Source organism: Penaeus vannamei, chromosome 20 (genome assembly GCF_042767895.1).
Source record: "Penaeus vannamei isolate JL-2024 chromosome 20, ASM4276789v1, whole genome shotgun sequence".
Taxonomy (NCBI): domain Eukaryota; kingdom Metazoa; phylum Arthropoda; class Malacostraca; order Decapoda; family Penaeidae; genus Penaeus; species Penaeus vannamei.
The window spans coordinates 18,963,196-18,975,120 of NC_091568.1; the positions used below are offsets into that span (position 1 = coordinate 18,963,196).

At 36.1% G+C, this 11,925-nt stretch overlaps 2 protein-coding genes across 2 annotated transcripts in view; one reads left to right on the top strand and one right to left on the bottom strand.

Annotated features, from left to right (window-relative positions):
* Taf2 (TATA-box binding protein associated factor 2) overlaps positions 1 to 1,934 on the bottom strand; it is a gene marked incomplete at its 3' end in the record, with an annotated part of 18,971 nt that extends 17,037 nt beyond the window's left edge. The window contains 1 exon segment of the mRNA XM_070134545.1: positions 1,864 to 1,934. Within this exon segment, the coding sequence (XP_069990646.1) occupies positions 1,864 to 1,919 (56 nt within the window).
* Positions 1,935 to 2,296: 362 nt separating this feature from the next.
* Positions 2,297 to 9,050, top strand: bug (thioredoxin domain-containing protein bug). Its single transcript, XM_070135160.1, has 8 exons — positions 2,297 to 2,320; positions 4,163 to 4,193; positions 4,451 to 5,031; positions 5,771 to 5,857; positions 5,967 to 6,137; positions 6,366 to 6,568; positions 6,857 to 7,031; positions 7,392 to 9,050. Exons 2-8 carry the CDS (start codon positions 4,169 to 4,171, stop codon positions 7,566 to 7,568), a joined length of 1,419 nt encoding a protein of 472 aa, XP_069991261.1. The 5' UTR covers positions 2,297 to 2,320; positions 4,163 to 4,168; the 3' UTR covers positions 7,569 to 9,050.
* The last annotated feature ends 2,875 nt before the right edge of the window (positions 9,051 to 11,925 follow it).

The window sequence follows — 11,925 nt, forward strand, 5'->3', positions numbered from 1 at the left end:
ATGAAAGAAAAGGGGAAGACAATATAGTGGCACTGTGTTAACAGTGGAAGCTGAAGACTTAATAATATCTAATATGATTTTTGCTGACTAATTAAGATGCTCTAACCAGTTCTACAATTATACCAATTGTCAATGCCTCTTACAGCAGAGAGGTTCGCTTAACCCCTAGCCGACAGGTGGCATGTGCGTACATGCCATGGCTGTTGTGGACAGGAACACGGATGGCATCGTATCATGCCCATTCCTGCGCCATTGGCTCTTCGGACAGAGTTTGTTTATCTCCAATAGGAGCGGCTTCATTTATATGGTAAAGATTTTAGGCAATGGCATCTATAATGAAAGTAAACCTTTAAAACTATAATATTTTTATAAATTATAGCAAAATAAAAGCTTTTAGGTGCCAAATGTCGCTCGCAAACTACCAATCGAGCCGGGCACAAACAGGGGAAACTCCCGATGTGTGCCAACAATCCCGTTATTACGCCCACCTGCCAAACATTTTTACCCGTCAGCACTGGGTTAATTATACCTATGAAATCTAATCTTTCACAATGATAGGCTCTCTTTTCAAAACTTCCTGAAAAGAGGTATATAAAGACTATACATAAGAAATAATCAGAAATACAGGCCTACAAAGAACAATTTTCAAATAAATAAATAAATAAATAAATAAATAAATAAATAAATAAATAAATATATATATATATATATATATATATATATATATATATATATACATATATACATACATAACATACATATATTTCATATAAATACATATTATATATATATATATATATATATATATATATATATATATATATATATACATACATATATATATATATATATATATATATATATATATATATATATATATATATATATATATATATATATATATATATATATATCATATAAATATAATATAATGTATAATATATATATATATATATATATATATATATATATATATATATATATATATACATATATATAATATAAATATATTTCATATAAATACATATATATATATATATATATATATATATATATATATATATATATATATATATATATATAAATATATATATATATATATGTATGTATGCATGTATATATGTATGTATGTATGTATGTATATATATACATATATATTATACATATATATATATTTCATATATATAAATATCATATATATACATATTTGTATATATATATATATATATATATATATATATATATATATATATATATATATTTGCTTATATTTATACATACATATACATATATATGTGCATATATGAGGCTCTGCCTCACGACCTCCAGCTGATTTGCTCAGACTTACTCTCCACGCAGCTTTTGTATTGCAAGCTATTTTCTTAATTTCTGAGATTATTTTTTGCTCATGCAGATTATCCCTGTAATAGTGAGTGTAGTTTTTTTTTTGTCTTTGATTAGCATTTGATTAGTGGATGTACTTTTTCTCTTTGATTACATTTTTCTGTAAACGTACATCAAAATGTTAGGTGTTACATAACTTTCTTATTACATGCAAATTTTTCCTTGTACTACATGGCTAGAGAAAATTCGACCATAACCAAAATCTGAAAAAATATTAGGAGGCATAAACACATTTGGGCCAAGACATCTGACAACCCTAGCTTTCAAAGTAACAGCATCGACCTCCAGCCTATCTATAAATGCAAACTATTAGTGAAAAATCGGTGGAAATCCTGTTCACACACTGTATTTCTGTGAATGAGGAATTGGTCAGATGTATGATTTTTCAGTTGATCATCAAACTAAAAAGTAAATACTGTAAAGTAATCATACACGAAGTACAGAACAAGGCAGACCAACTTATCTGAATATGGGCTGAACCAAATATACGCTCCTATTATGATCGTGTAAATCATGAAGACATCCGATGACTGTTCCCAGTTTCACACAACTTAAATCTCAATCACTAAAATTTAAAAAAACAAACATTTCCCGAATTTACCATCACTCCTCGCTCAAGTTGAGCCCGAGTACAGCCGCTTCAGCAACGCTTCTACCGAAACTATTTCTACATATTCTGTTGGAATTCAGGCTTTAGATAACCTTAAACAAATAAAATCAATATAAATCGCATTATATCTAAAAGTATGATTTGATAAATTCTATATTAATATATATAAATATGCACATCATTGTATTTATCACGTTAAACATAGGGCAGTTTTAGTACAGCGGCATTTGTTTACCAAATCCTTTAGGCAGGATTTGCAGGTAAGATGTTTCTGTACAAAAGGAGCATACTATTGAGCTTTTACAGGTGAAAGAAAAAATATCAGCATCGTAACAAAATTATTCGGGTGTATAGGTAATTGCGCGCAGTGTAACAATGGGGTTAATCTTTATGATATGGACGCACTGGCACTAGTGATATTCTTTTAAAGGATAAAAAGTTGCAGTCATCAGTACAGGAAACAATGTGCAGACAGGAACGATAACGCCACTAGTAAATGAAATAGATCACAGAAATCACCACTCACAGCCGAAGTCCACTCGCTGTTCCCGAGTTTCACTTCTATATTGCCGTGCATAGGAGGTGAAGACTTTCTCGGTGGGTATTGGGGGGTGGGGGAACCCATTTGTTTTCACTCTCTCACATGCCACATAACTTTGTTATTATCATCTTATAAAGGCAATTCCATCATTTTTTTTTTCTTTTTTTTTTTTTTTTTTGGTCATTCATTCTGGTATAAGTTATTCATAGCGACGCACGTCGCCAGAGGGAAATTGATACTGCCATCTTAGAGAGTGGAGAAAATAGAATAGGTTATAACATAGTTTAAGCTGCAATGGCATCATATTTACCAGTAATTGACAAAAATGTACAGCACAAAGCTCTTGGAGGGTGATTAAACTCATTTGGCTTTAGTAAGGTGCTTTTGCATTATTTCCCTCAATAAACAAGTCTCTGAGCCATGGTTAGAAGAGTGCTGGCTTCAGGCAGTACGCTATTTCCATGACTGGCAGCACAGGTTGTAATACAGAAAATTGAATTTTACAAAAACATAAAAAAAAGAAAAGAATAACTAAATGTTACATATTATTATTATTACTATTATTAAAAACAGATACACAGAGGTTTGCTATTTGACTTTCATCTGCCACTCTGTGCCAGCATAGTGGCAAAGAGGCCTTGCATGGAAGAACAAATATGAAAATTTATGTTCCATATTGTATGACCCAGTGACCCTTAATACTTAGATGCCTTTTTGACCCAATGGCTATGGGGTTATTTACTGGCCACTGTAGTCTTTTGTGAATTTTGTTGCACACAGATTGCTGCGCGAGTGCTCAGCCACAAGGAGTCATTTAGGAAGCCCTAGTGACTGTGCTCTATTTCTCTATACTTTGAATTTGCAGATTTTTTTTTTCATGTTATTGATATCAATAATGTTATTGTTATTAACATCATGATTATTATAATCTCTTTAAAATACTTATAGCAATAAAAATAGAAAAATTGTATAAATGAGTCTTTCTGATAACCAAGAAAAAGTGTGAACAGGTGAGATATCTGTGTTCATGCAAGATCTGAACACAACCATGCTCATGTTCCATTGCCTCTTATTAGCAAAATCACATAGGTGGTGCATCAGGTTAAAGTTGATCCATTAACAAATATTGTTGGCATACTCATAACCCAGGAAAGTGTTGTTTTTGGTACAAGAAGGGTAACATATCTGTGTAAAATTTGAATTTGAGACACATGTAGTACAACGTATCTAGTACAAGACCACTAATATGATCAGTTCTGTCGTTTTGTTTGGATTAAGTGTCTCCAGATTTGACAATAATCACCAGGGAAGTACAGTTAATTATCTTGATCTTAGTGAAGAAATATTTGTTCCATTTGTAGATGTTTTTTTATTTTTATTTTTAATCAAATTTAAGAATAAAATAACTTTTATTTTAGCAAGAATGTGTCATATTATAAAAATAACTGAACCCCTATAGATCATGTCAGCTTGCCTTGTACTATATATGTCTGAAACAGTAGCAAGACTAGTATTATAGATCAGATTTAACATGGAGATATTTTGATAAAATATGTATATTTGTTAGATATTTGCTGATGTAAAATTAGACCATGGTTTCTTTACAGGTTGAAATGTGGAAGCAGAGAATCCACATGGGTGAGTAACACATGACTTTGACATGGAAAAAAAGTGTTGTGCTTGAGTAATAAAGTATTATTTTGTTGGAACAAAACTGACTCAGTTGCACATGAATTAATTTACTGTGTTTCTTTTTGGTTTATTTGCTAAAGTGAATTGTTTTGAGACAAATATAGTTAGACAGACTATTTTACATGAAGATAACAAAAAGAGGAAGTGAAAATTGGTATTGTGTTACAAAATTTGTTAATGAAAAAATTATATCTGAATTACAGGATATGTTTGGCTTCTGTTGGTTTTGTGTGCAACAGTAGTGCATTCACACAATGATGTAAAAGTTGAAGGAACACACAAACAAAATGACCATATTGCTGATGGAGAGTGGGAGGCCAGTGGGAAGAAATCATACATTATAGATGGGAAGGAAAATGCAGAAGGAAAATATGGAACCAGTGACTCTATAGCCACTGAAGAAACTTGTCACATAGATGACTGTTCATTAATGCAGGATGACGATGACCAGAGTGAATTATCAATGCTGACTGACCAGGATGGAGAGTTCAGCTCAGAGGAGGATAAGGCTCCCTCACAAGATTTTAGTGAATTAAACAGTAAATGCTCAAAGGAAACAATTCAAGAAGAAACAATAGATGAAGATGCAACCAAAGAAGCATTTGAAGAAGGAACACCAGGTAATGGAGGGGCAGATAAGACAGAGAAGGAGAATGAAGATGAAAATAGAGATGAAGGACAAATAATAATCGAAAGTGAAGAAAATGAAGATGAATCTAGATTGAACAAGGTGGATCCTGAAATGGAAAATATACCACTTCGTGAAATTTTATTAAAACTAAAGGTAAGACAAATTGATATTAAAGTCTTGTTAGCCTGAAATGAATCATGTATCTAAGCTCAGACTTGTTTTAAAATGTGTCATATTACATGAGACATTTTTATACATTACTAATGCCCATTTTGAATAAGAGATTCTTCGTCTTTTTTACTTTCTTCTATTTGTCATCCATCTTCTCTCTTGATCTGTAACTTGATTATCTTTTTTCTTCCTTTTCTCTTTTCTTCTTTTTTTATCTTTCCTTCTTTTGTTCGTTTACTCCTTCATTTGACTTTTTTCTGTCCTATCCTCTTTCTATTTCTACGTCTCCTCTCCTCTCTCCTCTGCTCTTCTGTTCTGCTCTCCTTTGCACTGCATTCCGTTTGTCTCCTCTCCTCTCCTCTCCAATCCTCTCCTTTTGTCTCCTTTCCTCTCCTCTCCAATCCTCTCTTTTTGTCTCCTCTCCTCTCCTCTCTTTCTCTATTCTTCTCTCCTCTCCTCTCCTTTCTCTTATTTCCCCTCCTTTATCCACTCCTCAACTCTTCTGTCATCTCTTCTTTCTTCTCCTTTCCTTTACCTAATCTCTTCTCTCTTCTACTCTTTGTATTTTGCTTTTCTTTGCCTCTCTGTACCTCACCTCATGCCACCTCACATTTCTCCCTCCATCCCCTCCCCCCCATCTTCCTCTCCTCTGCTTTCCCTTGCCTTCCTGTCCTTTTATGTATAAGTGTAAGACGTATAGTTAATTAATACTGTATTTTAGCCAGAAGGTTTAACAGATGATGATGAAGAGGAGGATCAGAACAGTGAATACAGCACAACAGAAGGCAGCATGGGAGATGAATCAGAGGTAAAGATGTTGCAAAGATAATACAGGTTATGGCATGATATGAATTTAGATAGTTATGATGAGATGAAACCTGAATTTGTTTTGTTGTGACATATATACATGGTTACAGGTAGAAGAAGAAGCTCTTATATCATCTGGATCATCAGAGAAGCAGGATGATAATCTTGCTAAGACTGGTGATTCCAACAGCACTGGGGGCGTTAGTGGGAATACGAATGCAGGAAGCAAAAAGGCAGTTTGCTCGAAAGTCAATACAAGTGAACCTGTACAAGATGTTGAGGTAATATTTTTTCCTGTTCTTCAACATTGTGAATCAGGCAACTGTGCAAAATACTTTATTATGTGTTTATTGTATCAGCATAGTCTTGTTCTTTTAAATCTGGAAAAAAATAGTACCATATTATCTTCATCTGAAAATGTGTAAAAGTCTTTATATCTGTGATAATGATTAATCATTAATTTATGAACAGTAACTAAAGTGCTGTTGTATTATTTAATATGCCTGCAGATTATCAATGCAACTGCTCTTATGAAGTTACTTCAGGGGGATCCGAACATAACAAGCAGGACACTGGCTGGACCATGCTATCTAGTGTATTTCTTCAGTCCATATTGCCCATTTTCTGTAAAGGGATCACCATATGTAAATGCCATGGCACGTTCTATTCCAAATATACCTGTCTATGGTTTGGATAGTATTGAGCACCATAGGTAAGTGAAAAAAAAATTGTTTTCAAGACAAATCATATTTTAATTGTATTTTTCTTACAATTATGGATGCTTGAAATTATGATTCAGCTACATATATTATAATATTTTTCTGTCTCACATATAGCATAACTTTACTGTATTAAGGAAGGTTTTTTGTTTTTCTGTGTCTGTTTTTCAGTGTTGTGCATGCAGTGATGTTTACATTTTCATTTGTTTCATAGTGAATAATAGTTAAGATGAAATATAATCTTTGATATTTTATCCCTTAAATATTCTCTTTTTTCTTAGTGTCAATGCCCGTTATGGTGTCATGGGAACCCCAACACTGCTGCTGTTTCACAATGGAAATGGGGTTGGACGATTCAATGCTTCAGAGTACTCAGTCCTACAGTTAGTCTCTTTTATTAATCACTACACCGACCAGGAAATTTCAGACATAAATGTGACTTCCTTAGACTTTCAGGTGAGTTCATAATCAATGTTATTTTCTGAATGATAATATATAAACACGGTTTACCCTTTCTGAATATTTTTTGTACTGTTGCCCTAAATGTTTAATATTTACAGGATGATTATTGAAACAATTCTTAAATTCTCATAGTTTATTTTTTGTTCACAGTATAATAGATCCATTATGTTGAAATTATATATAAAGGAATAAGAGGTATAAATTGTATATTGCCCCCCCACCCCCCAACAAAAAAAAATGGTTTCCATGCACTGTTTTAGAACATACAGATCTAGAAAATCTTTTTGATATATCAGATTGTTTATAAGATATTGTTAGTGTCTTTCTGTGATATTTGGATTTCTCTTTCCTCAGGCCAGCCTCCCATCCAAAGTAGCAGAAGGTTGTCCATATGCTCTGTGGGCTGCATGGGTCTTCCTCCTGAGCTGTGCGTCTTGGCTGTTCCTCACATCAGAGTTGTGCGCAAGACTGACAGAGGCAATCCTAAACAACTGGCGGGAAGCTGAAGCACAGCATGATCACCATGATTAAGATGGGAATGGAGATTAAGTTTCAGGATGAGGGAGGGGTGGGAAGGAGGGGAGAGGAGGGGAGAGGAGGGGAAGAGAAGGTGAGGGGAGGGGAGAGGAGGGGAGGGGAGGGAAGGAGGATGAGAGAGAGAGAGAGACAGAGAATATATATGTATATGTATATATATGAACACACTGTTCTTATAAATTATGGATATGTTTGTATGTCTGTAAATACAAATAAAGTATTCTATATTGAGTTTGTACATAATACCATATGCAATTCTTGGAGATAAGATCAAGTTTATTAATAACTAATTACATTCCTTTATTGGATGAAGAAAACCTTCAGCAAGAAAGAATAGCATAAACCATAGCAAGAGATACACTACCTTATCAGGAATTTTTGTATGACTTTGATATACTGTGTTTGCAATGTTTTCAGCATACATGATTCCCCTATTTTTGTTAAAAAAAAAAATCATATCAATTATGATGATATTTAACCCAATAACAGCAGGTAAAATTTCCAATAAATTCTGGCAAGGATAAGCATACATTAATGTGCACTTCTCTATGCCTGGGCAATTGTCCAGCTGGCAGTCAGGCTCTTAAGACCTAATCCCGGCTGTCCGGACTTAGACTTAAGACTTGATTAAGTAATACATGCCATAATAGGACATTTACCCATCACCAGTCCCTTAAAAACCTGCTGTTGTCATAATGAACCTTTAGCATCTGTATCATTCTTACTCAGCTTTGAGCATCAGTCTACTGTATTTGCAAATATTTTCTTAATATTATTTAAGTTCTGTCATATTAGATTTTTAAAGCAAGAAACTTTACTTTTTAAATAATGGTAATATTGTTGGTACTGACATAGTTGCTTACAGATTTCTGCTGGGCTCTTTTTGTATTTTTCTGTCCACCTTTCTTTTTTCTTTCTTCTTATGGATAAAGAGTGCCTGTTTTGTGTTTATATGGCACTGCAAAATTATATCAATGTAAGGAAAAATAGTCAATGTCTTCATGATCACAGTAAAGAGAAGACTGGCTAAACACAAGTAATGATAATGCCAGTACTGCCAAATAGGCAGTATTACTGATATGAAAAGTACAAGGTTGCAAATCAGTCAGGACATTTATGAGCATGACACTAAGTGTCTGAAATGATGTTTATAAATAAAACTTATTTGTGGTATGTAGCTGTCTGATGCTTGGTTGCTGAAAGAACATATAGCAGATTAATCTAAGCAGCAGCATACAAATGTTTTAGCTGAATACATGTTCAATGTTGTATACCTCTCAAAAAGATCTACAGATACTGTGTTATACTTCCCTGTTAAATGCGTTTGGAACTCTGTGGACTGACATGTGTTCTTTTACATAGTAATGTATTTATTTGAAAAACGTTAGGTCATGTGTGTCTTTAGTTTTTTTTTTATATCTGTTTGTATACTGGTATCAAAAGCTCAAAATTATTAGTAATAAAGATTTTTGCAAATATTTCTTATAATTTACCTCACTATAAATAATCAAGTTTTGATTTCTTAATAAAAACCCTGGATACAAATGGGTATATAGTGGAAAAGATTTCATAAAGTTAGTCGACCCAAATCTCATATGTTGTAATGTCATTCTAAGTTTGGAATAGTAAACCATTGTTTTTTAATTTTATGGAATTTGTGATAATAATTTATAAGCATCTTCTGTATTATAATCTTTCACTACATAAGCTATTTGCTTTCATAAATTTATATTAATTTTTCAGGTAAGGATAACATGGCTATTTTTCTTTTCTTCAAAGCTTGGACTTCCATTCATTGTTACTGCTATGACAGTTTCTATTGAAGGTTAACTTTTCTTCTTTTAAAGCGTGATATACTTTATGTGATTTTAACTCTATACAGTTCTGTACCTCCACTACATCCCTTGCTCATTGTTCTTGTGGGGGAACAGGAGATTGAGACTGAGGCCCAAGGTAGGGGATCACCCCTACCTTGGACTTCAGCTGTCACCTCAAACTATTTTGCATGGTCTTTTCTTTTCTCCCTTTCCTTTTCCTTCTCTTCATCTCCTTCTGTACACATTCTAAGGTGTGAGAGTTGTGCTGAAAGGATGAAAGGCTGGCTTTGTGTCAGTCCTGAATGGCCTTTGTACTCCATTTGCTCTTCCCTCTTTACCCTTTTCACTAGCATACTAATCTATAGTGCCCTACAACCTTTGACATCTAACATAATTTGTCCTAATCATGAAATAATTTTTAACCTTTTGGCCTGCTGTATGACCTTTGATGTCTGGCATAATTATATGTTTTGACCATTAACCATTCTGGGAATCCATAAATAGCCTTATGAACCCAAATCCTTTCTTACCCAGAGGCTTTTGCCCCCAAGCGACACCCTTTTGCTATATTTTGAAAATGCTTAGATGTTGATACGGTAGAAAATTTCAGTAAATTTCTATAGATATAGTTAATAATATTTAGCAAAACAAAAGCTTAAGATGAATATCTCTCTGCCACATCCACCCTTCATTTCCAACCACAGGGATCCCTTGTGGCAAGTCGCCAGGCAAGACCTTTGCCTATCTCCAGCTGCTCGTCTGGTCGAGCAGGCCAAGCTACAACTTCCTAGAACTACCCACAGGCTTCCTCTATGTAGGGTTGTCTCATACAGTCACCCTAATGGCCAGGATCATCCACAGGGAACCGAGCTAGGTGACTGTATAGCCAAAGTTGGCAGTTACAGATTGTGCAAGTAACAGGTCCCACGTCGGTCTCACAATGTAGTCATGGGTTTGACCCATTTTCTTGCCAACTGTACTCTATGATCCGGTGTAAGAACTTGCTGCAAAAGGCCTAAATAGGTTTCGTTTCCATAGAGAAAAAACTGGCAGTATCAAGGCCTTGAAGGCACGTAACTTCATCCTTCAGCATAGGTACCAGCACCTCCAAATGCTATTGTTGACTGAGTTCATGGCTCCTACTGCTAGATTATGGACTGCACTACCAAGGTATGTATAGCTCTTTGTGACTTCAACGTCCTCACCACAAGCCTGTATCGACTGAATAGGAGCTCTAATCCCGGGGGCTTCGACTCCCTGCACCAGAGCCACCAGAGATTCCAGATACTCAAATAGGATTGTCAGCAAAGTCGAGGCTCGTGACCGTGTTATTCCCCAGTGTTGCTCCACAGTGACTTGTGATAGTAGCTCTGCCCATTAGCCTGTCTATGCATGTTGGTGCAAGGACACAGCCTTATCTCATTCCTGATTTAACAAAAAAGAAGCTTGACTGGCACCCACCACACTTTACAGCACTTTCAGTATCAGTATGACACTGAGGGTGACGAGCGGTTGCGAGTGTGACACTGAGGGTGACGAGCGGTTGCGAGTGTGACACTGAGGGTGACGAACGGTTGCGAGTGTGACACTGAGGGTGACGAGAGGTTGCGAGTGTGACACTGAGGGTGACGAGCGGTTGCGAGTGTGACACTGAGGGTGATGAGCGGTTGCGAGTGTGACACTTAGGGTGACGAGCGGTTGTGAGTGTGACACTGAGGGTGACGAGCGGCTTGCCATTAAATCAATAATCTGTGTTGGAATTCCCGTCTCAGAATCTCCCATAGCGATTCGCCACAACCAGTCTATGATCATTGCCACAGAACTCGGCACCCCTGAAAACCCTGCAGTTCTGGAGGACCCTCCAGCGAGTGCAAACAAGAATGTGGTCGATCTCCTTAGCCACAGTACCTGTATCCCTATGCCAAGTCCAGTGATGCAGGTTAAATCACTGATACCAGGATCCAGAAATCCTCAATCTCAGGGATCTAGTAAAGTCCCGGAGAAGGAGGCAGCTCTCATTGCTGAGATTAGCTTCCAAGCCACAGGGACCGACAGACATCTCGTAGCCAGTTCGATCACAGCTGGATATCACATTGAAGTCATGCAATGCGAATGTCTTGTTGCGAGGTTTAGGGCGAGGTAATTGAGAGCCCTAGGCCCTGAGCAGGCAGGAGAATTAAACTCAAGTTGCAGAGAAGACTGTGAAGTGTGTCTATTTTTGGCAAGAACTGCGGCATAAATGCAAAATGAGAAACGTAGCTTGGCCGGGTCGTCCGCGGCTGAGTGCGCTGATTGAGCGACGGCTCCATCGTTATCTCCCGCATTGCGGCGAATCAACACCGCGGACCTCGGCCTGCTTGCCGGCCAGCTAACTCGGTGTAGGGGCAATTATGCAGAGCAAGGTGCGCCGGTACCGAGTGAGGTTAGGCAAGTACACATAGCGAGGCTGTGCCGGTGTCGAGGTGATTGTGGCGTCCGCCACAATACCTCTCCCTATCGAGGAAGAAAAGACTTCAGAGCGAGGATCCAGGGGC

Coding starts and splice junctions, on each gene's coding strand:
- bug (XM_070135160.1), top strand. CDS start 4,169: ATGTGGAAGCAGAGAATCCACATGG. Junction 4,194..4,450: donor GAAGCAGAGAATCCACATGG/GTGAGTAACACA, acceptor TCTGAATTACAG/GATATGTTTGGCTTCTGTTG. Junction 5,858..5,966: donor GCATGGGAGATGAATCAGAG/GTAAAGATGTTG, acceptor ACATGGTTACAG/GTAGAAGAAGAAGCTCTTAT.